The sequence below is a fragment of the Balaenoptera ricei genome, chromosome 6 (genome assembly GCF_028023285.1).
Source record: "Balaenoptera ricei isolate mBalRic1 chromosome 6, mBalRic1.hap2, whole genome shotgun sequence".
NCBI lineage: Eukaryota > Metazoa > Chordata > Mammalia > Artiodactyla > Balaenopteridae > Balaenoptera > Balaenoptera ricei.
Genome location: NC_082644.1, coordinates 102,729,998 through 102,757,222, shown reverse-complemented (window position 1 = coordinate 102,757,222; position 27,225 = coordinate 102,729,998). Strand labels below are relative to the sequence as shown.

At 53.6% G+C, this 27,225-nt stretch overlaps 1 protein-coding gene and 1 long non-coding RNA gene across 14 annotated transcripts in view; both read right to left on the bottom strand.

The window, feature by feature from the left end:
• The window catches only part of LOC132367301 (uncharacterized), a 67,501-nt gene extending 63,462 nt beyond the window's left edge, over nucleotides 1–4,039 (bottom strand). For both annotated transcript variants that reach the window (XR_009503753.1, XR_009503752.1), the window contains exon 1: nucleotides 3,870–4,039. This is a non-coding gene — a long non-coding RNA (uncharacterized LOC132367301). The remainder of the gene's footprint in view (nucleotides 1–3,869) is intronic.
• Nucleotides 4,040–6,671: 2,632 nt separating this feature from the next.
• RGS3 (regulator of G protein signaling 3) overlaps nucleotides 6,672–27,225 on the bottom strand; it is a 130,137-nt gene continuing 109,583 nt past the window's right edge. For 11 of the 12 annotated variants that reach the window (XM_059925384.1, XM_059925386.1, XM_059925385.1 and 8 more), the window contains 6 exons: nucleotides 23,132–24,100; nucleotides 13,804–13,868; nucleotides 9,956–10,057; nucleotides 9,528–9,589; nucleotides 8,729–8,895; nucleotides 6,672–7,638 (listed from right to left, as the gene is read on the bottom strand). In XM_059925384.1, the coding sequence (XP_059781367.1) occupies nucleotides 7,453–7,638; nucleotides 8,729–8,895; nucleotides 9,528–9,589; nucleotides 9,956–10,057; nucleotides 13,804–13,868; nucleotides 23,132–24,100 (1,551 nt within the window). In that variant the 3' untranslated portion in view covers nucleotides 6,672–7,452. Of the gene's footprint in view, nucleotides 7,639–8,728; nucleotides 8,896–9,527; nucleotides 9,590–9,955; nucleotides 10,058–10,156; nucleotides 10,385–13,803; nucleotides 13,869–23,131; nucleotides 24,101–27,225 lie in introns of those variants that run through there. The other variant, XM_059925398.1, reaches the window with a different exon arrangement.

Below are 27,225 nucleotides of genomic sequence, written 5' to 3'. Positions count from 1 at the left end.
CATAAGGGAGAATAAATGATTGTTGTTTTAAGCTACCGAGCTTTGGAGCGATTTGTTTTGCAGCATTAGTAAGACAATAGCTGATTAATACACGCCAGCTTGCCATGTCTCCTCTCCACTGCCCTAAGAGGATGGATGTCTGTCACTGGTGACTGTGGCAGAGACACCTACTTGTTTCCCAACATCCACTCTACCCTTCTGTTACCCCAAAGTAATAGAACCTCTGGTTTTTATCTGGTCATATGGCTATCTGGATTCAGACTACATTTTCCAGCCTCTCTTGTAATGAAGTACAGCCCTGTGACCAAGCCCTGACCAATGTGATATAAAGGAAAGTGTCATATGACAGTTTATGGGAGCCTTCTCTAAGAAATAATTGACATCCCCTTTTGCCCTCTCTTACCCCTTCACTCTTCCCACATGCAGAAGTGATGGCTGGAACTCAAGCAGCCATTGTGGACATGAAGTGGAAGTTACAATATGAGGATGGCAAAGCAACAGAATAGAAGGAATTAGGTTCCTGATGATCATGGAGATGCCATACTAGCCCTGGTATATATCAATTTCCTTTATGTGAGAGAGGCTACAAACTTCTATCTTATGTTCTCTGTCACAACAGAACACAATCTTTACTTATACAGTAGCTTCTTAGCTGTTTTCATGAGTTTATTTTGTGTAACTACTAACCATGCTAAGGACTACTATATGCCTCCCATCCATTGAATAAGTATTTATTAAGCACTTACTACGTGTCAGGCAATGTAATAATGCTGGGAAAACAGTAAGAAGCAGCACAGACATGGTCCCTACCCTCAAAGGCTTTATAGTTGAGAGGAAAAGACAGCAATGAAGTGAACGCATATGTATAAGTAATTACCATCTATAACAAGGGCCATGAAGGAGAGTCACAAGGCACTTTGTGAGCAGGAAGCAGGGCCCTCCTCTAGTCAGGGCTATCAGGGAAGGCTTCCCTGAGGAGGTGACATCTAATCTGAGCTCTAGGGGAAGAGAGGATAGGAATACAGCTTAGTGCTTAAAAGCATGGGCTTGGACCCAGTCAGCCTGAGTTCAAAACCCATCCCCCTCTTGTTAACATGTAACCTTGAGCAAGGCACAACCTCTCTGTGCCTCAGTTTTCTTGTCTGAGAAATAGGGTTTTATTTAATAAAACACTTATATAGGATTTACAATGTGCTAGGCACTGCTCTAAGTACTTTACAGGTGTTAACCCTTTAAATTCTCATTATAGCTACCTTATGGTACTAGTGCTATTCCTATCCCCAAATACAGATGGGTAAACTGAGGCCCAGAAACTGAAGCAACTTGCCCCAGGTCACACAAATGAGTGGAAGAGCTGGGAGTTACCCCAAGTGATCTGGCTCCAGAAAACGTCCTCAGGACACTACACTGTAGTGGTTAATAACACTGGCTCTTAACTCATGGGGTTGTTGTGAGCATAAAATAAGAAAGTGTCAGTCAAATACTTAGCACACTGCCTAGCAAATATTAAGTGCTCAATAAATGTTAGCTATTATTATTGTCATTATCATTAGCAAGTACGGGAGAAGGGAAAGAGTGTTCTGGGCAGAGGGAAACGCACATACAAAGGTCCTGAGGTGGAAGGGAGCATGGTGCGTTCAAGGACCTGAAAGCAGAGCAGAAGGGCTGTATGCAGAGAGCTCACAGGCTGCTTTTATCCTTCACAACAACCCTATTAGTGGGAACTATTATTACCCCCTGTTTTTAAGTGAGGACACAGTGGCTCAAAGAGGTTAAGTGACTTGCCTGAGGTCACACAGCAAATAAGCGTCTGAGCCTGAACTCAAACCAGGTCTGTCAGCCTCCAAAGCCCACGCTCCTAGCCACTGCTCTCCACTGCCTTGCAATGGACAGGCTCCAGGGACGGAGCCAGTCCTCCTGCAAGAACACTTCAGAGGGAAACGCAAATACAGCCCAAGGTGTCGGAGTCAGAGGGCTCCTGGCGGGGACTGCTCTGACCTGGGCTCAGTGTGTGTGTGGCAGAGGCAGGGTGGGGTGTGGACCTTACCTCAAGGGAAGGAGCATAAATAACCAGCAGATCCTTCCTCAGCCCAGCCTGGCTAGAGGATGCGGAGGGCATTGTCCCAAGGGGCGTGAACGCACGGAGACTCAGGGACCAGTGGTCAATAGACTGCTCCATCCAAGCCGGCCCCTCCAGTGTTCTGGAGAAGTGGCTAAACCCTGTTTTTAGAATCATAACACACACACACACACACACACACACACACACCACAGACACCAACACACTTGGCCTGAATCCCAGCCCTCACATCACACAAAGTGCCATCTGCCCCTTCAGAAGGTCCTCAGACAGGAGGAAAACCAGAAGAAAACAACAGGAGAGGGGAGGGGCCTCATCCAAGGTCACTCGAGAGCTTGGGACAGATCTGGAGGTAGGGCAGCTGCCTGGCAGAATCCGTGCTATTCAGTTGCCCCTGAAACAGCAGGTAGGACTCTGCTGAGCCCACTGGGGCCTGGGGCCCAACGCCATCCTCTTGGGGCCTTGCCCTTGTCTTGAGTCACCGGCCATCTAGTTAAAAACTGGCTGTGGAGTAGAGGTGGGGCTGCATCCCCCCGCGCAGCTGGGGGGGCTGGGGCTGACCTCACCTCTTGGATCCCTCAGTCGCAGCCCCAGGCCTCCCTCCCTCCCTCCACCCACACGTGGGCCGCCCTCCCTGGCTGACCCTGTGCTGAGGGTTTACACATACTCATTATCTCACTGAGTCCACGAGAGTCCCATGAGGTGGGATTATCATTCCCATTTTATAGATGAGATGACTGAGCGTCGGAAAGGTAAAGCAACTTCTCACACAGCTCTACTGAGAGCTGACATTCAGGACCAGATATCCCCACACACTTAAGCTCCCGCCATTCGACGACCTTCCTGAGAAAAGCTCTGCCCTCAAGCCAAGGAGAATCTGAGTTAAGAGCCCCCGAACCAAGCCACCAAATCTCTCAGGCTGCCTGGAGGTGAGGCTGCCTGGGAGTTAGGGTTGGGGTCCCAGTTCTTACTCAGCCACCACACACTTGTCCACTTTCTCTGAACCTTAACTTTCTCACTTGTAAAATGAAAACAATACTCAGACCCTCTCCAGGCCTGTTGTGAGGCCTGGTGGAGATGAGGCATGGAATGCCCTTGGCGTGCAGCCACAGCCATCACTCACTTTTTATCTGCAAGCTGGCACTGCCCTCTCCCAGCCCCAGCTATGCCTTCACTCCCATCGTGCTGAGCAGGCCCAGATCAGCCCCACGGCTCTTCCTCACCCCCCCTCTGCTCCCCCCCACCCCCTCCTTGTCTCCTCCAACCCAAGGGAGGGGTCCCCCGGCAGCAGGGGGCCCAGGGTACCCCCTTCCCTCCTGCCTGACCCAGCCAGGGAGAGGACAGGCAAAGCCAGATGTTTCACAGATGTTGCAGATTATAAGCAAAACAACAGCACAGGAGCGTCTTCTCTGAGGCCCAGGGTCTGTTGCTTGAGGGCCTGAGAGCACTGAGGGAGAGGCAGGGGCGAAGGGCAGGCTTCCGCAGGAAGAGAGGTAAATCGGAGACTTTCTAGGGTAGGATATCAGGGGGAGGGATGCAGGCAGGAGACATTAGGCAAAGGGTCCAGGGGGAGCAAGGCAGGGAGGTGGGGGTAGGGAGCTCGGGGGAGTCTGGTGGGAGCAGGGAGGAGCGGAGTGGGAGAATTGGGCAAGCCTGTGGGGGGCTGCCTGGGCAGGAGGCCTGCGGGGGCTACTGCTGACCTGCCTCCATTGCCCCACCCCACCCCAGGATCCCAACTTCACCGGGGAAGAACTTTAGAACCCCCAAGAGGCTCCCAGGCCCTCCTGACCTGCTCAGGAGGTATTAAGCTTCCCGTCACAGGAGGGATGCAAGTAGAAACCCAAGAAGGGACCCAAGCACCAAGCAGCAGCTGGATCCAGATGGTCTCTTCCATGCTGGAGGGTCTGGGAGGCCATATCTGCCCTCAGCCAGGCCAAGAGGCCAAGAGCATGAGGGACTTGACTGGTCCATAAGGAAATGGCTGAAGTTGCCACAGGCAGGCCAGTGCTGAATCTCCTCCCACTGGCATCCAACCGAGTGGCATCACTGTGCCCTCTCCCCTTTCCACCCTTCACACCATATTTGCCAGCTGACCCCAACTGCTCGCAGCCAGGCCAAGACTGGGCAGTGGTTCAGGGACAGACTGTTTCTGACTTACTCCCTGGAACAGGCTGGCTTTGTCCTCCAGCAAAACCATTCCTGGAAGGACAGGGATCTGGGGTCTGAGACTAAAGGCTCCCTGTCCACTAATCAGGGTAGACAATGAGCTTTGCTGCCTCCCTGTGACCCTGAAAATGATGTGGCTGACGGCCTCTCGTGTTAAGAGGAGCACGTCCCTGTGCCAGGCACTGAGCTAAACTTGCTGCAAACGACCTCGCTGAGTCACTGTGACTCTGAGGTAGGTGCCAATATGCACAATTTATAGATGAGAAAACTGAGGCAGAGAGGCTACAAGATTTTTTTTTTTTCCAAAGATTTGTAGCTAGTAGTAAGTGGTAAAACCAGGGGCTGAATCCTAGAGCCTGACTCCAGGGCCTGGGCCTTGCACCTCTACACAGTGCTGCTTCCCTACCTCTGCCTCGGTCTTCCCATCTGTGAGATGGGAAGAGAGCTGGACATGATGACCTCACAGCTCCCAGATCCCACATCGACCAGCCTGGGATTGCCAGATGGAGACCAAGGGGGCTACTCCTCCCTCACGTATGAAAGAAGAAATGGGGAGCAGTCCAGATAACATACAGGTAAGGGGACTGTGGCCTAAGGCGGTGAGGGCTGTGCCTAAGGCCCCCAGGAGCCCAGGCGGGGGTAGGGCAGGCGGATCCAGGCGCCTTTCCAGGCTGCTCTCCAGCTGTTCAGTGTAGCCAAAGCAGCTTGGAGGCCAAGGGCCCCATGTGTGAGTAATGGAAACCAGGCAGTGGGGCCTTCCGAAATGGGAATTCCATCTGCCTGACTTGGTTCTCCTGGATGGTGGTTTCCATGGTAACTTGGGAATGGGAAGGTGGAGGGCCTGGCCCGAGGCTGAATCCCTGGAACCTAAAGAAAGGGGAAGGTGAGTCTCCTCGATGGCCCAGTGTCTCCTCCAAGCAGAGGATGCCACAGCGAGGCCAGGCAGGCTGGGACCCGGAAGTCCCAGGCACTGACGTCAGCTCTGCTGCTACCATTTTGGGGAACAGGAGTGGTGTTGCAGTCCTCTGTGGGCCTTGCTTTTTCCAGCTGTCAGGCCCCCAAATCTCAGGCTTGGACACCTGAGAGGTTCCCTCAGTCTGATCGAGGAGCACATCTCTGTCCCCCGTCCTTCCAGAGTCATTGAGGCACTGGCAGCTCTGCCGTGAGAAAGCCCTTCACCATTTACAAAGCCAAACAGGGCTCAATGGCCAGGTCCAGTGCCAGGCCCTTGGTACCTGGAAGAAGACCCAGCCCCACTCCTGGAGGAGCTCACACGCTGGTGCTAGGGGAAAAGGCTGTAGCACCTATTAAGCACCTATTGTATGCCTGGCCCCAGAGACCACCGTTTCTGATGCTCTCCTTTTACAGGGGGGAACCTGGGGCTGGCCTTGCTCAGGGAGACCAGCAAGGGAAGGCAGGGAGGAGAGTGGCTGCACAGCCCCGTATCCTTTGCATCTCCAAGTCCCGGTGGGCAGAACTGAACCCAAAACCCCACGCAGGGAACAAGCTCCAAGGAGATGGGGCCCAGCCCCTCCTGCACCCACTCTGTCCGCCTTCATCTAAGTCAGCCCAGCTGAGCCAGTCCCCGCCCCAGGCCACACCCTGGTCCCTGCCTCCGGACCCTGGCAGGTGGAACGTGTGGGCATCAGGGGCAGCTTTTGCATCAGCTTGGCTGGGCTCTCTTCTACCCCTCTAAGTGAGGGGGTCCAGGGCCTCCTCTGAACTGTGGCTTCGAACAAGGCCTTTCCTAAATTTGTATCTCCTGTTAGGCACAGAGGGGGAAGTCTCCCCCAGGGCCACAGAGGGACTCTCTGGGAACCCTACCCCCCGTCCCGACCTCCCCAGCTCTTCCTCTGTCCTAAAGGCCTCCATGAGCCTGCCTGCCTGCAGCTGCCACCCTGCCTGAGATTCTGGCCCCATCCACCTCCACCAATCACCCCTGTGCTACCTGAAAGTTCCACTAGAATCTCAGGGTGTGGCAGGGCAGAGAAGTGAAGGAACTTGCCGAAGGTCACGGAGCCAGTTAGCAGCCCAGCTGGGACTCCATCCAGTAGCTGGTAGAGGACGACAATCCACAGAGCAGGCTTTGCAGCCAGGTGGGCTTAGGCTGAACCCTGTCTCTGCCACTTGCCGGCTGTGTGACCTTGGACAAGTCACCTTACCTGCCTGGGCTTCACCTGCCTCATGTGTAAAACGGGGATAACCCCCACCTCCCAGGCTCGCAGTGAAGATGAGATGGTAAGTAGAACAAGCCTGGCAGAGCACCTGGCACAGAGGAGGCGGTTGTCAGGGAGCAGCACCAGCTCCGGGACGGGAGGCAGGTGACGGCAAGAGAGGAGAAGAAGCTGGATTGAGGGCCCACCTAGCAACCATCCCAGCCCCAGTCACCCTGGGAAGCCTTGAAACCAGGAACACACAGAAAGGGTCAAGAACAAAAAATAACACAGGGCTTTTATTTGCTTCTGAACTCGGCCGCTGTGTGGTCTGAGGGTGCCATGCTTTCCCAGAGGCCCCGGGGGACCCCTCACTCAGGGGTGCTGGATTTTGGTGTGAGGTCAGACTGCAGCCCCCGCCCCTCTGGGCCTTGTCAGTCCATCAGGCCCAGCTATCCGCCACTGGGGCTCGGGACCAGCAGATCCCCTGAAACTGGAAAATGGTGCCCACCTTCTCCGCAAGGTGGCTTTTCACAAGGCGTTGGTTAAAATATTGCACTTGTAAATTAGGAAAACTGATGAGGCAAAGGTTTCCTATTACAGGACGAGGTGCCAAGCATCCAACTGCTGTTTAAATAAATAAAACTCAAGGCGGGGGTCTGAGCTGTGAGTCCGAGTGACCCCCCCTGGAGAGCCCCAGGGCCCAGGCCTCGGCCCCCTGCCCATCAGCCAGCTCTTTAAGGAACTTGGTCATTGCGAAGTCTCCGCAGCAGGGAGCAGCAGCTCCAGATCCGGCTCAGCCAGGGCCCCTAACCTGCCAGGGCCCTTGGGCCCCCTCGTACCAGGGCAGTGGGGGCCCAAAGGGGCCAGTCCCTCTACTCCTCCAGTGGCCTGGGCCTCTCTTGGTCCAGGCCTCTCATCCAAATGCCCGTCTGTCTGTCCGGACACAGCCTCTGGGGGCTCACTTGCCCCCTCTGTCGCAGGGGGTAGGGAGGCAGGTGGGGAGGGGCCCAGCCCGCCTGGTGTGAACGTTGAGCTCTACCCCGGTGGCCCCTAAAGCGGGGGACTCATCTTCTTCTGGTTAATGAGGTCCAGGTAGAGGTCCGAGCGGAGGAAGCGTGGGTACGAGTCCTTTTCCATGAGCCCGAAGATGCGCTTCTGCGCCAGGTCGAAGCAGCCCCGCGTGACGCTCTGCAGGTTGTCCTTGGTGTGCTCCCGTGTGTACGAGTCCAGGTTTACCTGTGCAGGCAGAGGGTGACGTGGTCAAGGCTGCCTGCAAGAAGCTGCTCCTAGGGGCCAGGGGCCAGGACAGGACCTGCCCAGCCTCTCACCCCCAAGCCCTTCTGCTCCACATCTTCAGGTTCAGAGGGGAGGCCCGCAGGTTAGCGGAATCAAGTCCTGGCTTGGTCACTTACTGTACGGGTGGTAGAGTTTATAGGGCCCGAAATCACTGCCTCTAGGGTCAGGCTGCCCAAGTTCAAATCCCAGCAGTGCCACATCTAGGTGTGTGACCTTAAGCAAATCACTTAAGTGCTCTGAGCCTCAAACGTCTTATGTATAGGGTAGCATAATAGTACATTCCTCAGACTTCCCTGGTGGCGCAGCGGTTAAGAATAAGCCTGCCAATGCAGGGGACACGGGTTTGATCCCTGGTCCGGGAAGATCCCACATGCCGCGGAGCAACTAAGCCCGTGCACCACAACTACTGAAGCCCGTGCGTCCTAGAGCCCACGTGCCGCAACTACTGAGCCCGCATGCTGCAACCACTGAAGCCCATGCGCCTAGAGCCCGTGCTCCACAACAAGAGAAGCCACTGCAATAAGAAGCCCGCGCACCACAACAAAGACCCAACGCAGCCAATAAATAAATAAATAAAATTAATTTTAAAAATTAAAAAAAAAATAGTACATTCCTCAGAGTTGTGAAAATTAAGCATGATCATCCATATTAAACAGACACAGCTGGCACACAGGAAGCACTCAATACATGTTAGGCTCTCTGAGACTGTCTCATTTTTAAAATGAAAATAATATTAAAAATTATTTTACAAGTTGTCATGAGGGTTAAATATGAGAGCTCATACGTGAAGGGCTTAGCATGTGCCTGGCACCCAGTAGCACATTGACAGTGGCCATTTTTGTTATCAGTCAGGATTCTGTTCTCCCCAGGGCCCCAGCCTGCTTCCTCTTCAACCTGGGCACATGGTCCCTAGAATCAGTCTGGCCTCTCTCCTTCCTGAGCTCTCTCTTTGAGGCTTCCAGGCACCCCAATCACTGAGAGGCCACTGGGCATGGGAATGGGGGCCCGAGGGCCCAGCTCAAAGCCCTACCTCCTTGCACGCCTGGATCGCGATGTACTCAGCAAAGATCTTCTTGGCCTTGGCCGCCATCTTGGACTGTGACTTGACCTTCTTGAAGTCCTCGCATGCCAGCCAGAATTCCAGGTTCTCCTCACTAAACTCAGTGCGGAGGAAGGCTTGGAACACCGCTAGCCCATCTGTGAGGAGAAGCCCAGATGCTGGGGTGAGAGGCCAAACCAGCCCCTCCTGTCCTCAGGCCCCCCAGCTTACCCTCCTGGGGCCTTTCAGGTGCAGCTGCTGGGATCTTAGTAAACTGACCCACTCCTGAGAGCCAGGAACCCTGGCATATGGTCCCACCCCTGCCATTGCCTCCTTGTGGGCCTTGGCCAGGTCACTCCCCATCTGTGCCTCAGTTTCCTCATCTGTCAAATGGGGATCATCAGCCTTATTTCCTGGAGCCCTGTGAGGATCAGAGGGGTTCCCACCCACGAGATGGCAGGCGCATCTGGCCCAGTGTTAAGCCCTCAGTACATGGAAATGTTTATTGTTATTCTGGGAATATGGGTCTGAGCACACAGGTCCCAACGGCCTCTGGCAGGCAGTGCCAGCTCCCATGGACAGGGAGGGGCTGGCAGCAGCCGGCTCCAAGGCCAGACCAAGGGCCTCGGCCTTTCCCAATGGTAGGGACACCTAACTGGGTGTCCTGGGCCCAGGAAAGAGGGAAAGGTAACCTCTGCAGAGCCAGACGCACTCTCTGGGCCTGGGAGAGGAGGAAAGGAGGAGGGGGGAGAGACACAGGGAGGGAACAGGCCGGCTGGCCCCCACTTACATTTGTGGACCAGCAGCTTCTCCAAGGACTCGCCCCACTTGAGTGCTTCCTCTGAGGTGGGCCTGAGGGGTGAGGCAAGGGGCACAGTGAGGGAAGTGGGGCGGCTAGGGCTGGGTGACCTCTGTCAGCTGCCTTGGCCCACAAAGTAGCTTAGCCCGGCTGGGGAGCCCAGGAGGGGGCCCACCCCCTTTCTTGGGGCTGGCATCACTTCTATCCCCACCTCTGCCCCTCCCTGGTCATCCTTCCCAGGACAGCATCTCCCCATGAGGGCTGCTCATGCCGGGTACCAGGCTTCCTCTACGAGAGCCTCCATCGCCCCAGAGCTGGATCAAGCCAACAGCCTTCTCTCTTAACCCCACTGCTAGCCCTGCTCCCACAGGGACCAGTAAGTGTCTGAGGGGGGCCCAGGGGGGCCAGAGAGGACCTACTTGAATGACTTCGTCACTTTGTCTGCCTTGCCCGCTGGCTGGGCCCCAGGGGATTCGTTCCGCCGCCTGAAGATGCCCAGCTTGTTCTTCATGTCCTTGGCTCTGGGGACAAAAGCAGAAAAGGGGGTCAGTCAGCCTGGCACACTCGGCCGCTGCAAATTCAGGGTCGGGAGGGTGAAGGCTGGGGTGAGGGGCACCTACTCCTTCATGGTGTGCCGCCTCTGGAGGTTCCCGTTCCGAGTGAGGTACATGCCTCGGAGCATCGCTGTAGGGCCCCCCACCTTGTTGCCTGGGACGGTCTGCTGGGAGCACCCCAGGCTCTTGTTCCCAACCCGCGTCCCAGGCGGCAACGGTGCAGGCTGCAGCCGAGCGCTCGCTGGGATCCCAGCTGGAGGACTGGACTCCCAGGCACAGGCTGGGCTGGGACTCAGACAGGAGGAGCCAGGAAATGGGAGGGACCAGGACCGGAGCAGAAAAAAAATATCCCTCCTGGCCAACCCTGAGAGGGAGCCTGTGAAAGGGGCATGTGTCTGTAAGGGGCGGCCTCTGGGGCCCGCCCAGGCAGGAAGCCAGACCCATTATTTGTGACTGGCCTCCCCGTTGCCATGGCAGCGCCCTGGGAAGGAGGAGAAAACAAGTCAGCAAATTGCTGGGAGGGAAGGCGGGAGGGAGAGGAGGCTCTGCCCACCTGGGTGGCAGGACTGGCTATTTTTAGCCAAGAACCATTTTTAGCCCTGCCATTCCCCCAGGCAGATTTCAGCCCTGGGCAAGCTGCTGGCAAGAAAGGGGTTAAGTGTCTCATACTCATGTTTGCCTCCCCCTTGTCCCTAGACCCCTACTCTGGGCACCTCCTAGAGAATAGTTCCTGCCAGAAGACAGCTCAGCCTGTCATTGGCTTTGGATACATCCATCCATGAATATGCAGAATGTCCCACAAAGTTTCAGTAGTTTTAAGCCTGAATAACTTCAAAAGTACAAATCCTATAAACTCTCAAAAACATGATTTGAAATGAATTAATTTTTTCATGCATATTTAGTCTTATGACATTTGAGTAATAAATTTTTTGTTTTATTTTTGATCTCTGCCCTTCTGATTACAGATGAAAAATGCTGACTTAACGAAAAATTAAACGCGTAAGATTAAAAATGTGTTATCAAAATCACAAAGCTAAATAAGTGTAAAAGAAATTTGAATAATTGAATTCTCAAATGTGTTTTATAAATTGGGAGCCCACTTCTGAAGTTATTCAAGCTTCAAAGGGCACTAAGACCTATGGGACACCCTGTTTAATGAAGGAAAGTGGTCCAGGGTGGAGGTTAAAAGCTACAGTGCGGCAGCAAGACAGTCTTGGGTTCAAATCCCAACTCCAGCAGTTACCAACTGTGTGCCCTTTGTCAAGTTACCTGACCTCTCTGAATGTCAAGTTTTCTCATCTGTTAAACACAGATGATAATAGTACCTACCATCTGCTGGGGTTGTTTTGAGGCAAGGAGAAAATGCACAGAAAGCTTTAGCACAGTGCCTGGGGCAAAAGCGCTCAGGCTTAATCCATACTTGTCCTGAGGGTCTGGGACAGCTGATTAGAGATTGGGATCCTGCTCTAGCAGATTCCAAGCCAATGAGATAAGGCCAAGGAGTCCAGGGACTGGACTGGTGAGGACCAAGGCCCTCGGAGAGCCCTGGCGTGGCTAGGAGTGAGAGAGCCTGGCTTCCTGGGGCACAGTGCTCTGTCTCAGAGCCCCTGCTCCTGGCCCGCTCCCAGGGAGCAGGAGAAGCTTGCCTGAGATCCAACCTGCAGGCTGCCACCATCCACCTGGGCTCCTTGCTGGCTCAGAGACCACTGTGTTTCTCTGTGGCTGGAGGAGGCTGAAGCCCCTGCCCAGCCAAGCCTTTCCTCCCAGATGCACAGCTGGGCAGACTCACAGCTGCAAGGCACAGCTGGAGAGGTCCTCAGAAGTCCCTGGTTGCCACACGGGCAACTCGAGAAAGGATGGCAGAGCTCAGAGGTGCCTCATGTGTCCCCACGTGGGCCCAGAGAGCAGAACAGGGACCCACAAGAGGAAGCTAAAGGAACACTTTCCTCCAATCAGAGCCATGAAAAGATGGAATGAGTGCCCTCTGGGGAATGGACTCCTGTCACTAGAGGCTCAAAGGCTACTTAGCTGGGGTGCTGTGGACTTCCTTCAGGGTGTTCTGCACCAAGCTTAAAAATAACAGGTTCCATGGGAATTCCCTGGTGGTCCAGTGGTTAGGACTCCGCGCTCCCACTGCAGGGGGCCCGGGTTAGATCCCTGGTCAGGGAACTAAGATCCCATAAGCAGCGCGGCAAGGCCCCAAAAATTAATTAATTAATTAATTAATAACAACAGGCTCTGAATAAATAAATAAATAAATAAATTTTAAAATATATGTATATTTATATATACTTTTAGAGCCAACATGCCAGGTTTCAGATCTCAACTCTACCACTTCCTTGCTTTGTGACCTTGGACAAGTAACTTAACCTCTTTCTGCCTCAGTTTACTCACTTGCAAAATAGAGTAAATAAGAAAAAAGAAATGTAAAATAAAAATTATGGTAAAGGTTAAATTAGATAATATATGTAATGCACACAGAATAGTGCCTAGCACAATAAACATGAGTTATTTTTATTATCGTCCCAGATTCTAAGAGTCCTTGACTAAGCTTTTAAGAATGTGAACTTCATGCGGTCAAAAGGCAGCGCCCGCTTTGAAAGAAGGCTAGAGTTGGTGGAACAGGGCAGCTCCAGCACCCTGGATGCCCACCCTCTGCTGCCCTCCACTGCTCCACCCCTGGGAGCACCACCCACGGCAGCTCTGATGCTGCCTGGACCGGATGGTTGGTGCAAAGAATTATTTTTGTTTGTGCATTTTACCTTCCCTAGAAAGTGTGACTGCTCCTGGCTGCAGAGTGAGAGAAGCCTACAGTTGCTGCAGGAAACTGGAGAGGGCAGGGGAAGCTGGGGAAAGAGTTTCCAGGGAGTGGACCCCAGCCAAGGTCGAGGTCAGGGAAGAAGGTTGCAGGAGGCATCCGGGAAGGACTCCTGTTCTCCACACCCCCGGGCCCAACTGGTGCATAATGGTGGGCACTACAGGACCTGGAGGGGGAGGGGTTCCCTCTGTGGGCCACCAGGTGCCTCACTGCCTCCTCCCATCCCTGCCCCCCACAGTCTCCAGGGCCCGAGGTACAAAGAGACCCGAGAAGAAACCACTCACTCTCTGTTAATGAATGAGCGCCTCTAACAAACCTCCGAATCGAATCGAAAGTATAAATAGTCGCGGGAGCGGGGTAGGGGGGAGAGGGGCGTGGCCAGAAAGGTACCGGATCTGCTCTCTGAGCCAGCAGCACCCCCTTCTGGCAATGCCCAAGACTGCTAGCATTCAAGAGCTCGAGAGGAGAAAGGGGAATCCCATGACCAGTCTGGTCAGCCCCTTCTCAGAGGGAGCAAAGAACTTGTCGTGGTCACTTGGCCGCTGCTTGGCTTAGCAGCTGGACAGGGCCAGGGCAACCTGGTTGGTTGCTTCTGCTTCGTTCCCTGTGGCTTCCAGATACTAAATCAGCACCTTGCCTCACTCTGAGTGGGTGCTGAGGGCAGTGGTGGGTGCTCAGGACCCTGGTGACCTTACCCTGGGGCCACTGCTAAGTCCCAAGATCCCGTTGTTCACGGGTGTCTGTCTGGGGCAGGACTGGGTTCAGCCCCTTCTCTCCGCCTCTACCCCTAGGCCACTGGGCATGGGGAATAAGCCAGAGGGCAGAGGACGAAGTGGGGTGCAGGGAACCCCCCCCCCCATCACTAGGGTGAGGACCAGGGATCTTTCCAACGTACAGGTTTTTGCTCTTTCTCTTCCGGGAGGCATCATCATCGTCCCCAGCTGTGTCAGCCCCGCTCATCTGCAGAGAAAACACAGACACGTTGCAGTCTGGGTACACAGGGGCGGCTGCCTGAGCAAAGAGAGGCTCAGGGACCCAGCAGCTCCTACAAACCACCCCCACCTCCATGCTCCCACCCCTTGAAGAACAGGGGAGGGAGGAAGACCCCGCTACAGCGAGCAATCTGTTCATGGAGTGCGGCTGGCTTAGCAGAGCCTCCACCCAAAGGAGCCTCCTCTTGATACACGGCTTGTGCGGGAGAAGCCAGAAACAGAGCATTCATGGCGGTAGGGCAGGCCGGAGAGGAAGCTTCAGTGAAGGTTCTACTGTGTGACTTGCTGTCCCTCTCTGAGCCTCTAGTGCTTTTAATTTCAAAATGGAGATCATAATGACTAACCAACTCAGGATTCTGAGGTTTTAAAGAGACCTGGGATTGGTCAGCAGTGTGTTAAGTAAATTATCACACAGGAGAGCACCTCTCTTGCCTTATAGCTTTCCATGGCTCCCGAGTACCCTCAGGATAATGTCCAAACTCCCTGACATGACATGCAGGGTCTACCATCTTAGGAGCTGGTCAGAAAGCTCCATAACAACCTCAGTTACAACTCCTTTGGTTATCTCTCTGGCCCGACCCCTACTCCAGCAACCTCTTCAAACTGCCCTCTAGCCAGAAGGAATGTCTTCACAGCCCGGTCCCCTCACCTCGGGCTTTGCACGTGCTATTCCTTCCATGGGGGATGCTTTTATGACTCTCCCTCTCCTCCTAAGACCCAGCCTCAGGAAAGACCTGACCTCGGGTAAGCTGCTTAAATGCCTCCTCACCTGGGAAGCCCTCCTTGACCCCTAGACCAAGGGTGTGCCCCCTTCACCCCTTGTGAGTTCCCCACTATAACCAACATGGCTTCTTCCAAATCTGTCTCCTCTACTGGACTGTGAGTTCCCAAGAGCAGGGCCTCTGTCTGCCTTCACCTCTGTCTAGGTCACCTTGACTGGGCCTGATATACATTAGGAGCTCAAGAAATACTTGTTAAATGAATGAATGAATCAAGAGAGAGGGAAAGCAGGCTGGGGATGATGTGTCTTGAAGGCCTCACTGCTTGATCCAAGGCCTGCACCTTTATTCCCCGGGGCTCCATTGAGCCCACCCCCACCTGCTTGCCCTTGCCTGTGCTGTGCCCCCTTCCTGGAACGCTCTCTCCTCTTCTGCCCAGTCTCTACCTCCTCCCAGTCTGCTACTCCTCGCCTCCTCCAGACCACTCCAGGCTCCCACCAGCTCTACTGGGGCCGCCCTCTGTCGCCCTGCCTGTGCGTGCCCAGCCTCCTCCAGGGGAAACCAGGGCCCCCACAGTGCCACTCCAGAGCGGGAGCACAGGAAATGCTCTGAGATATTGGAGGAGGTAGAGCTAAGGGTAGGCTGGGCTTGGACACTATGTCCTAAGATAAGACAGAAGGCCCCCAGATGTGAATCGCAGCTCGGACTCCTCATGAGCCATACCCTGGGCCTCAGTTTCCTCATTTGTAAAATAAAGAAGATGGGCTAACCCTTTAAATACTGTGTTCTCAATTCTGGCAAGAAAAGTGGCCTTAATCCAGATATAGCCAGCGGGGGGAGCTACCAGCCTCAGTGGTGCAACCACCCGCGGATGGATGGATGGATGAATTACAGCTTCATTCATGGAGCTCATGCTACAGGCCAGACCTCAGAATGGGCATTATCCAGACACTATCTCATTAATCTTCAGAGTAAGTCCATAAAGTAGACAGAACCTCAGAGAAGTTAAGTCACCTGTCCAAGGATTTAAGTGACAGCCTTTAAGTGACAGCTGGAATCTAGATGTGTCTGAATTCAGGGCCTGTGTTTCTCCGCCAGAGGATGCTGCTAGTTAAATGCAGGGGATGCGGCACATTTTGAATGCCTTCAATGAAAGACTCAGGGGAAATGCTGCCTCTTTCCTGAGAACGCTGCCCTACCGAGGTTGTAAACATGTGCGTACGTGCACACACAGGCACACGCCCGTCTGTGGTGTGGGATTCCGGATCTACAGCTTGCAGCCAGGCCTGGGTATAGATCCTGCTGCCATTGACTTTGGAGACGTTTCCTGGCCTCTCAGCTTCAGCTTCTTTAGCTCTAGCAGAGGCATGGTGACGGCCACCCAACCCACTGTTGAGAGATTCACCAGGATAAAGTCTGGGCCCCCAAGGCCCAACCTGGCACACAGGGCGCCCTCAGTAATCGGGGACCACCAGCATTCACAGCCCAGTGAACGCTGTCACTGTCACCCCATGCACGCAGGTCACAGTTGTGCTGGGCTGGCTGGGCCGTGCCTGAAGCCCCCATCCGTGGGAAAGGGCCGCCAGCACTGGGCTTCCTCCCATTTAACCTCAGCTTCCGCACTTTATCGGCCCCACACAATGGGCCTGGGGACCACTCCCGCCCCGCCCGGCACCCCCAGCCTCTGCACTGCTGGGAAATGGGCTCTTCCTTCCACTGCTGGGAGGGGGTCATCTTCTCCAGGGTCGGGCCTTCACCAATCTGCCTGACAGAGGGGCCAGGGAACTCTAGCCCTGGGAGTCGGCCCCCAAAGCGGCTAGCGAAACCCACACACCAAGGGGTGCTGTGTGCCAGGAAGAGAAGAAACTGAGACAGAGAGTCAGGGTTCTGACTTCCAGCCTCAGAGTGGCTCCCAAGCCTCCTGTCTCCAAGAGCTGCAGCGAGGCCTGCCCAGGGCCCAGCACGCAAAGGGGCCGCTCCTTCCCATCTGCTCCCCACTGCCTGCTCTGCTCCATGGCCCTCCCTGCTGAAAGGCGAATGGAGGCGAACCCAGAACCACTCAGCCCTCCCTTCACTCCAGACAGAAATCCCTGGGGCCTGCCCAGCGCCCCGGCCACCTCCAGGGACTGGAAGAATAATTATAATTCGTATTGTAATTATAACTATAATAATAGTCATGGTTAAGAGTTAAATGCTAAACTGCCTGGATTTGAGGGGCTTCCCTGGTGGCACAGTGGTTAAGAATCTGCCTGCCAATGCAGGGGTCACAGGTTCGAGCCCTGGTCCGGGAAGATCCCACATGCCGCGGAGCAACTGAGCCCGCAAGCCGCAACTACTGAGCCTGTGTGCCACAACTACTGAAGCCCGCGTGCCTAGAGCCTGTGCTCTGCAACAAGAGAAATCACCACAATGAGAAGCCCGCGCACCGCAAAGAAGAGAAGCCCCCGCTCGCCGCAACTAGAGAAAGCCCACGCGCAGCAACGAAGACCCAACACAGCCAAAGATAAAATAAATTTACTTTAAAAAACAATAATAATAAAAAAATTAACTGCCTGGATTTGAATCCTAGCTCAGTCACTTAGCTAATTGACCTTAGCCAAATTACATCCCTTCTCTGTGCCTCAGTTTCTTTATTTGTAAGATGAGGATAATAATTGGACCTACCTCATAGGGCCGTTATGAGGATTAATGAACACATGCGAAAGTGCCTGGTACTGGAAGTGCTCAATAACTATAAGCTATGGTGGTTATTGCTGTTATTTACTATATGCCAGGCAATGTGCTAAAGTGCCATATCATACTTTAATTTAACCTTCTCAACAATTCTAAGAGCTATTTGCTGTTATTTTCCCCAGTTTACAGCTGAGGAAACTGAGGCCCAGAGGAGTCCAGTAACTTGCCTGGGCTCTCCGAGCTGGCCAGTAGCAGAGAATTTCAGGTCTGGCTCCAGAGCCCACCCATGATTGAGGGCTTTTCTGTGAGCAGGGCCTCACCTGATTTCTCCTATTGGTCCTGATCCGACTTCTGGGGCCACCTGGCCATGCCTGGCTGCTCTCTCTGACCCAGCCTATCCTGGCAGACCCCAAAGAACCTTGTAGACACACTGGAGCTAAACTCTACACTTATTTGTTTAGACAGAGGAAATAGTCCTTTAGGCTTTTTAAAAATAGGAGGCTAGAAGGTATTACCACGTCTTGGAGCTGGAAGGCACCTCTTGTCTGACCTGCAGCCTAGGTGGTAAGCTTAGTGCAGCAGGGCTGGCACCCTCGGCTGACAGCCTCTGCCCAAGCCGGTTTCCTGCAGAAGGGGAGAATGAAGCACAGCCAGGAAGGGGCCACGGCCTCTTCTCCTCACTGTCAAAGCATGACCCGTGATCCTGGGCCAAGCCAGGCCAGGCTGGGGTGAAATTCAATGGCAGCATCGTGGGCTGAGACACAGATACTCTTGGAGCTCCCCCGGCTCCCAGGAAAAGGACAGACACAGGCCCGTGGATCTGCTCTGCCAGACCTCCAGGGAGCAGCCGGCAAGGCGGGGGTCTGGCAGCAGAGGGCACTGTGAGACAACTCAACCCAGCACAAGGGGCCAGCTTCAGGGAATGACCCGCGGGATAAGCCTGGGGGATCTTTTCCTCTCTAGACCTCAGGCAGCCCATCCATAAGATGATCGTGGCCGAGTGGACCATCTCTCAGGTCTGTCTGGTTCAGACAGTCCTACACACAGCAGAAATCACTCAGTGTACAGGAGGGAGGAATGACAGGTGAGGCGAGGAGTAACATAGGGACTGTCACCCCTGTGATAGGCAGCATGCTCTCTGGCCAGTCTCAGCTTAGCCACACAGCAGCACAATGACAGGCCTGAGGCCACGCCAGCTCTGTCTAGCCCTCCTGGGTCTCATTCTATCACAGGATCACTACTGTGGGCACAGAGCTGTCAACATGCTGCAATCTTCTTGAAGCCCTGGGACAACTCCATGAAGACTTAGCATTCCCATTTTATAAGAGAAAACTAAAGCTCAGAGAAAAAAACATAACTTGGCCTAGGTCTCAGGACCAGGAGGGAGGAAACAGAGTTGAAACATGAATGCAGCCCGTCTGACTCCACAGCCTGAAGACCTCACCCCTCTCCTCTTCACCTCTTGCCTGGAAACTGTGATCTGTTGGCATCCATGGACCGCCCCCTGGAAAGCCAGGCCCAAGCCAGGAAGATGGAAGTCACAGGAAAACCCGTCGCCTCCCCCCGCTGCCATCCCCCCACACCCTGCCCCTCACCAGCAAGAGGTGTGCAGGGTCTGGGGTACAGCCAGAGACAACTGGACAGGGTGAGGCCACTGTCCAGCTCCATCATCACGTGGCCTGGGACAAACCCTTCTCCCTAGGCCTCAGGCTCCCCACTGTAAGATGAGTACAACTGGTTCCAGCTCGCGGCAGTGTTGTGAAGGTTAGAACGGGGAGCTGGAGGCGCCTAGTGAATGCTGGGAGAACCGTTACTACTCTTGCTATCCTCCTCCCCCTCCTCCTCTTCATCACCATCATCATCACCATCATCATCAACACGATTCCCATTTATGGAGCACCTAGCAGGTGCTGAGTGCCAGGCACTGATCTGAACACTTTACCCGAGTCAGGCTCTTTAATCTTCCCAGCAACGCTATGAAGGAGGTATCAATATTATTTACTGATAATACCTATTTTACTGATGAGGAAACTGAGGGACAGAGAAGGGCAGGGACTTGCCCAAGGCCCACTGCCAGTGAGGGATGGAGGGAGACCAGGGTACCTGCCCAGCCTAGATTTCACTTCCCCCTGACAAGGGTTAGCTTCTTACTGAAGTTGGCTGTCCGGAGGGAGCAGGATATGAACGATGATGAGGGACTTGAGGCCTGGCAAGCAGAAGCCACTTGGAAGGGTAGCCACCAAGGGGCTAGTGGCAGCCTCTGAGGTCCCTGCCAGCTTAGTTACTCAAGCCCAAGAAAGGAAGCAACAGGCCAAAAGAGGGTGAGGGAGGGGAGGATGCCAGTGGGAACCTTTGGCACCCAAAGGAGGAAGTGGAGACAGGAGAGAGCTGGCCCAGGCCTGCTGGACTACCAGGTGGAAGTATCTGCCCCAAAATAGGAGCTGAGATCAATGGATTTAGGGAACTAGAAATGTAAATGAGAATGTATGTGAATTTATCTGTCTACAAATATTTGTATTGGAGCAAGGGGGGCAGGGGACATAACTTGGAAGGGTCTGGTGGGGGCACTGAAATTGGGAGGCGCAAGGTAGGTGGCAAGCCCTTAGACTTCAGCCGTCCTCCAGAGGAGAGTGTCCAGGCCTGGCCTGAGTCAGCCTGAAGCCTCACCTCAGTAGGAGAGTTCTGGACTCTTTCCTATAGAAGCTGCCTCAAGAAATGGCCTAAGATGGTGATACTCAAACGATGGGGAACGTTCCAATCCCTGAGGGGCTTGTTTAAAATGCAAGGTCTGGGACTTCCCTGGTGGCGCAGTGGTTAAGAATCTGCCTGCCAATGCAGGGGACACGGGTTCGAGCCCTGGTCCGGGAAGATCCCACATGCCGTGGAGCAACTAAGCCCGCGCGCCATAACTACTGAGCCTGTGCTCTAGAGCCCACGAGCCACAACTACTGAGCCTGCGTGCTGCAACTACTGAAGCCCAGGAGCCTAGAGCCCGTGCTCCTCAACAAGAGAAGCCACCGCAATGAGAAGCCCGCGCACCGCAACAAAGAGTAGCCCCCGCTCGCTGCAACTAGAGACAGCCTGCGCACAGCAACAAAGACCCAACGCAGCCAAAATAAATGAGTAAATAAATTTATAAAAAAAAAAAAAAAAAAAGATCCTGCAAGTCTAGCAGCATAGCCAAAAAATAAAAATAAAAAATAACGGTCTGGGCACCACCCCCTGGAAATTCTGATTCCAGAAAATCTGATTCCAGATTCTGGGGTAGGGGGACTTAGAAATCTATATGTTAATAACCTATTCCCCAAAGAAGATATACAGATTGCCAACAAACACATGAAAGAATGCTCAACATCACTAATCATTAGAGAAATGCAAATCAAAACCACAATGAGGTATCACCTCACACCAGTCAGAATGGCCATAATCAAAAAATCTACAAACAATAAATGCTGGAAAGGGTGTGGAGAAAAGGGAACCCTCTTGCACTGCTGGTGGAAATGTAAACTGATACAGCCACTATGGAGAACAGTCTGGAGGTTCCTTAAAAAACTAAAAATAGAACTACCATATGACCCAGCAATCCCACTACTGGGCATATACCCTGAGAAAACCATAATTCAAAAAGAGACATGTAGCACAATGTTCACTGCAGCTCTATTTACAATAGCCAGGACATGGAAGCAACCTAAGTGTCCACTGACAGATGAATGGATAAAGAAGATGTGGCACGTATATACAATGGAATATTACTCAGCCATAAAAAGAAACGAAACTGAGTTATTTGTAGTGAGGTGGATGGACCTAGAGTCTGTCATACAGAGTGAAGTAAGTCAGAAAGAGAAAAACAAACACCATATGCTAACACATATATATGGAATCTAAAAAAAAAAAAAAATGGTCCTGAAGAGCCTAGGGGCAGGACAGGAATAAAGACACAAACGTAGAGAATGGACTTGAGGACACGGGGAGGGGGAAGGGTAAGCTGGGACGAAGTGAGAGAGTGGCATGGACTTATATACACTACCAAACATAAAATAGCTAGCTAGTGGGAAGCAGCCGCATAGCACAAGGAGATCAGCTCGGTGCTTTGCGACCACCTAGAGGGGTGGGATAGGGAGGGTGGGAGGGAGACTCAAGAGGGAGGAGCTATGGGGATATATGTATATGTATAGCTGATTCACTTTGTTATAAAGCAGAAACTAACACACCATTGTAAAGCAATTATATTGCAATAAAGATGTTAAAAAATAAATAAATAAATAACCTATTCCCCTGGTGATTTTGGAGCACATCAAAGTGCTTACAGATGAGGAAACAGATTCAGTCCCCATTCCTTTGGGATTTAGTTCCAATTCCTGGACACAAAGGCCTTTTCTGGAGGGCCCCAACCGGCCCTTCCAGCCCAGCCGCCTTTCAGCAGAAGGTGTCCTCCCACGTGCCCAGCGGCCTTATTGCTAGTGGCTGAGAAGCTAAGAAGGTTTCTGAGGCTGCGTCCCAACTTGGTGGGGAAATGTGCTGGAATCCATTAGTCATGTCTGCCATGGGTTTGGAGGCAGAAATGGCAGAATGAGTGCCACCCATCTACCATCCCTGCACTGTAAAAATCCCTTGTTCTAGCTAAACTGACTTCTACAGACAGTTTTGTCCTGGTCATGGTCTTTCACAGAATGCCTACCTCATTCTCTTTGTTTATTCTAAACCTGCCCAACCTTCAAGGCCACACTGAGGAGCATCTTTTGCCAGAAGCCTTCCCTCGTGCCCCTAGGCCCTTGGGGTCTCTCCTCCCTGAATCTGCACCTGCCTGGCCTCACAACAGTTGTCATAACAACACCTTGCACCACACTGTCTGTGAGCACCTCCACAGCATTCGCCTGGCGCCTGCACGAATGTCATCAGGCACTGGACCCTTTGGGTTCACCCTCAACCACCATGGGATGTGAGTGCTATTAATCTCTGCTTTTCAGAGAAGACACTAAGGCTCAGAAGAGCTGAGTGACTCACCCAAGGCCACACAGTTAGTAAGGGACAGAGCCCAGGCTCAAGCTGGCTAACGGGCTTCAAGGCCATGATGCAATCTTTTCACTGTTAGGCCACCTTCGGGGCCCACACAGAAAAAGCATTCCTCACAGGCTGAGATCAGCCTCACACATTTCTGTGGCCCACGCTGTGGCACAGAGCACAGGGCCTGGCACACAGCAGGAAATCAATAAACACTTATTCATCTAGTTATAAATATTTGCAAGAGGCAAAGAGCACAGTGGTTAAGAGCTCCAGCCCTGGAGCCACATTCTAATTCTGATTCAGACTTTTATAAATCGTGCGACCCGGTGCAAATCAGATACCCTCCCAGTGCCTCAGTTTCTTCACAACAGTATCTACCTCACGGGGCTGTTGTGAGAGTTAATGAGTTCCTGTAAATTGCTTAGAATAATGCCAGCACAGAGGAAATATGTGCTGTCATGCTTGTTGGCTGATACATTTCTAGTCTGGCTAGGCCTGGACCAAGTGTAAATTATAACTATTTCTCCAGTTATGATGTTGGATCTTTTAGATCCAAATACACCTGCTCTACTTTCTGTGGGTTCCCCCAGTACAATGGAGCTGTAAGGATATCTGGAGTCACAAAGTCTTGGGTTTAAGTCCGGGTTCTGCCTTCTTGGTCCCTCTGACCCTCAGTTTTATCCTCTGTCAAATAGATGGAAGGCTCATTGGAAGGCTGACAGAAGAACAGAGGCGGGACAAAGCAAAGGCTCCTTCCCTGCAGCTCCTGGAACGCACGCTCCCTCCACCCCACCTTGTCATGTACCCACTCCCCCTCCACCCTTGGCCCCCTTACCTTCCTGTGTCCTGTGAAGAAGAGGGAAAGGTGGTGCATTGAGCCACCATTGCGGCCCAGTTCCTTCTTGAGGGTGCGGGGCGAAGGCATGGCCCAGGTGGACGCGGTGCCCTCTCCATCTGAGCAGTGCAAGGTAGTGTCGGAGGCGAAGCAGGGCCCGCGGGCCTCCTGCAGCAGGCTGCCCTCGCTGTGCGTCCGGCGCCGCAGCGAGTTCTGCACGAGCAGCGAGAGGCCTCCCTCCGCACCCTGGCCCGTCTCGATCATGCTGCTGCGCTTGGCCTCACCACGCTCTCCATAGTTGTCATCACTTGTGTCCTCGTCCTCGTCCTCCTCGCCCTCCTCACCCTCCTCAGCCTCTTCTGCATCCTCCTCATCGCCCGAGCTGCCCCCCTCCGCCCCTGCCTTCTGACTGTAGGTGCTATCCAGCCGGACCTCGGGGATCACGAAGTTTGGCCTGGAGGCCACAGGCGAGTCTCCTGTGGCTGCTGGTGGATCCCCAGAGCTCGTGGTCTCCTTAGCAAGGGGCTCAGCTGCCAGGGGTTCCTGGCTGGGGGGCAGGTCTTGACGGGGCGAAAGGTCCTGGGCAGGGGGGTCCTGGATGTCAGGGAGGTCTTTTCTGATTAGAGGGTCTTGGCTGGGAGAGGGTTCTTGCCCAGCAGGAAGGTCCTGGCATGGAAAGAAGGCTGGGGCTGTAGGGTGTTCCTGGCATGGTGAGGAGTCCTTGCTTGGCAAGGGTTCCTGGCCCGCAGGAGACTCTGTGCAGGAAGGTGAGTCCTTGCTGGATGGTGATTCTGGGCCAGCAGAAGGTTCCTGGCTGGAAGAGGAGTCCTCTTTGGGTGGAAGGTCTTGTCCTGGAGGAGGATCCTGGCCACGAGAGGGGTCCTTGCTGGGTGAGGGGTCCTCGGCACCCGGCCCCTTCCTTTCCTCCAAGGGCATCTCCCTCTTCTCATCTGCCTCGGTCTCAAACATCTGTGAAATAAAGAGAAAATGAGGAAGGCTCACAAGCGGAGGCTACTGTGCACAAGCCAATGTCACAGAGATTGAAACAAAACCAAGCAGTGACCCAAACCCCACACCCTACACTGTGAAAGCCCAAGTGCCACATGGAAACCTGACAGTCCCTTTGGCTTAACTGAATATGGGCTCCCACCCTTATTTCCTTGCTGGAAACTTCTGCTCCATCAAAACATGGTTGGTCATTTAAGGGAGAAGAGGGAGAGGTTAGTTACCATTATCTGGCTCCTACCATATGCCAGGGGCCATGGCAGATTAAACCCCTCTTATGTAATCTTCCCACTGGCCCTCTAAGGGAAATGTCATGGTCCCTCTGTGAGTAAGTCACTCTGTGAATAAATGAGGAGCCGGACAGCCTTTGCCTTCATGGGCCAGAATCAAACCAAGCCCCAAGCCAGAGCAATCACCAAGTGGGAGAATCCTGGACCCAGCCAAAGGATATCTTCCACCTGAACCAAAGGTTTTAAAAAACCTTAGTGAGTCATTCAAATTAGAACTTGCTCTGAATGTTTAGATCTTTCTGAAACTAATAAACTGGAATAAAACCAGAACTTCAAAATATTTGCTCACACCTGGACTAGACAGATGTCACAGACACATGGAACCTCACTGAGGGATCATCCGTCCAGTGCTTTTGAAACTGTGTTTGGAGGAACCGCAGAAGTTCCACATACAAAAAGGGAAGCATTTCCTGCCTCACACACAACCCTCAGAACCCTTGGAGTTTTTGCTGGGTTCCTGCAGATTTCATTTGCAAAGGGAAAAATGGTGCCCTTGATGGGGTTTGAAAAGCAGCTATCTCACAGGAAGACTGGGGCTCAGAGAAAGTCAGGGGTGTCTCAGTGTCACAGCCACACGGGAAAGTCGGTCAGGCCTGGGCTAGGTTGGGTCCCTCATCACAGTTAAGGACTTGGAATGCTGGACCTAGAACTACTCAGAGCCCAGGTTTCGTCTATGAAGAGGCCACAGCACCTAGAACTAATGAAAGAGAAAGATGCCACACATTCCTGGGAACTATAGAGTTACGCGCGCGCACACACACGCAGAGGTGGAAAATTTCAGGGCTAAATACCTCAGCACATAGGTTAAGAGGTCTTACTGTAGGGCTTCCCTGGTGGCGCAGTGGTTGAGAATCTGCCTGCCAATGCAGGGGACACGGGTTCGAGCCCTGGTCTGGGAAGATCCCACATGCCGCGGAGCAGCTGGGCCCATGAGCCACAATTACTGAGCCTGAGCATCTGGAGCCTGTGCTCCGCAACAAGAGAGGCTGCGATAGTGAGAGGCCCGCGCACCGCGATGAAGAGTGGCCCCCGCTTGCCACAACTAGAGAAAAGCCCTCGCACAGAAACGAAGACCCAACACAGCCATAAATAAATAAATTTTTTAAAAAAAGAAAAAAAAGTTAAAAAAAAAAAAAAGAGGTCTTACTGTAAAGACCACAAATGTCCATTTGATGGATGAGGAAGATGAGCCCAGAGAGCAGTGACTTATGCACCACTGCACAGCTGCCAGAGGCTGAAAGGCTATGCCTGCAGCTGGGAATTCTTTTAAGCCCTGGACCAGCCAGGCCTCACATCTGGGAATAAGTGGCCCAGCCACAGGTCGGGGCAGCTGCAGGGTGCTGCACACACGTGTCAGAGGTCACAGTGGCGTCTGGGATCCCCAGAGCAGATGTGAAAGCCCGGTGCGGGTAAGAGCACCGCCTGGGAGGATGACAGTGAAAGGTCCTCCCCATCCACCACCCTGGGCGGTGGGGTGCGGAGAGAGTTGCTGAGCCAGGAGGGGAAGCCTCAGAGGACTCTAGGACCATGTGGCCAGGGTCTGGTTCCCAGGCACAGACAAAGACAGGTGCCCACTCACCGGGAGGACTTCCTGCCCTGGAAATCCTGCCTGCAGCTCCAGGATGAAGACAACTCCACCCAGGAACCCCTTGGACCTCATTGCCTCAGACCCTGGAACTTCAGCGAGCCCAAATCTCTGCTGCACAGATGGGAAGGCTGAGGCCCAGAAAGGAGCAGGGGCCAACCTAGAATCACACAACGGGGCCAGGATAAGCCAGTCCCTAAACCCTCTGGGCCTCAGGCTCTCCACCTATGAAATGGGATAACCAATGTACCCAAGTGACACACCAGGAGAGTAGACTATAAAAAGTCCAAAGCTCTGAAATGGGATGATGGTGGTGGTAGTCATGGTGATTAAAACAATGGTCACGAACCTCAAACAGTGACACATCTTTCCCATGGACCCCTGGAAGCAAACGGTCAAACTCCCAGAGTCGAAGTTGGCAATTGTGATGCCAGGAGCCCCAATCCAGGAATCTCATCTGGGAACCTTAGTTTGTTCCCAGGGGGTCAGAGAGACCCTCCACTGAACTGACAGGAAGACAGAGGGCCCAGCCTGGACAGTGACCTAGGGACTTGCCCAAAGGCGCCCATAAACCCAAGGCTAAAAACAAACAAACAAACAAAAAACCCAGGGCTAAGCTGGGGTTAAAGCCTGGCCTCTGGCTCCTTCTTCCCAAGCCCACTTCGGATCTCAGTCCCCAGAGCCACCCAGTGCCCCGCCCGTCCCCTACCCACCAGAGAGCCTTCTCCCTCAAGAAAAACAAACTTCAGCAGCCAGCTCCCTGGTGCCCTACATTCTCTCACCTCCCCACCCCGCCAGACCCCTCCATCTGGAAGGATGGACTAGGGAAGCAGCAATCGGTGCCCTCGGGGCCTGGCACTGGGCCCTGAGAGGGCAGCAGGCTGCACTTCCCCTTTCGGGGTTGCAGGGGGGGGGGGGCTGGGGCCTGTACCAGCAGTGACTGCGCTGAGCCCGCCCGCCCACCCCTAGGGAAAGTGCAGCAACAGACCCAAAACCAGAAATGCAAGTCAGCCTGCCTCTGCCAATCCTGCCCTAAACCGAGGCCAAGCCAAACAAAGCCAGGAGGGGAAGTGCCTCTGTCCCCAGAGGGCCCCCGCCCCAGGGACGCCGAGAAACCACCCAGGACCGAGGGCTCTCAGAGCGCCCCGGCGGTTCCTGCTCAGACCGCCTGAGGTGGACTTTGGTTTTGATTCCAGCGGTGTCATTTCCCAGCC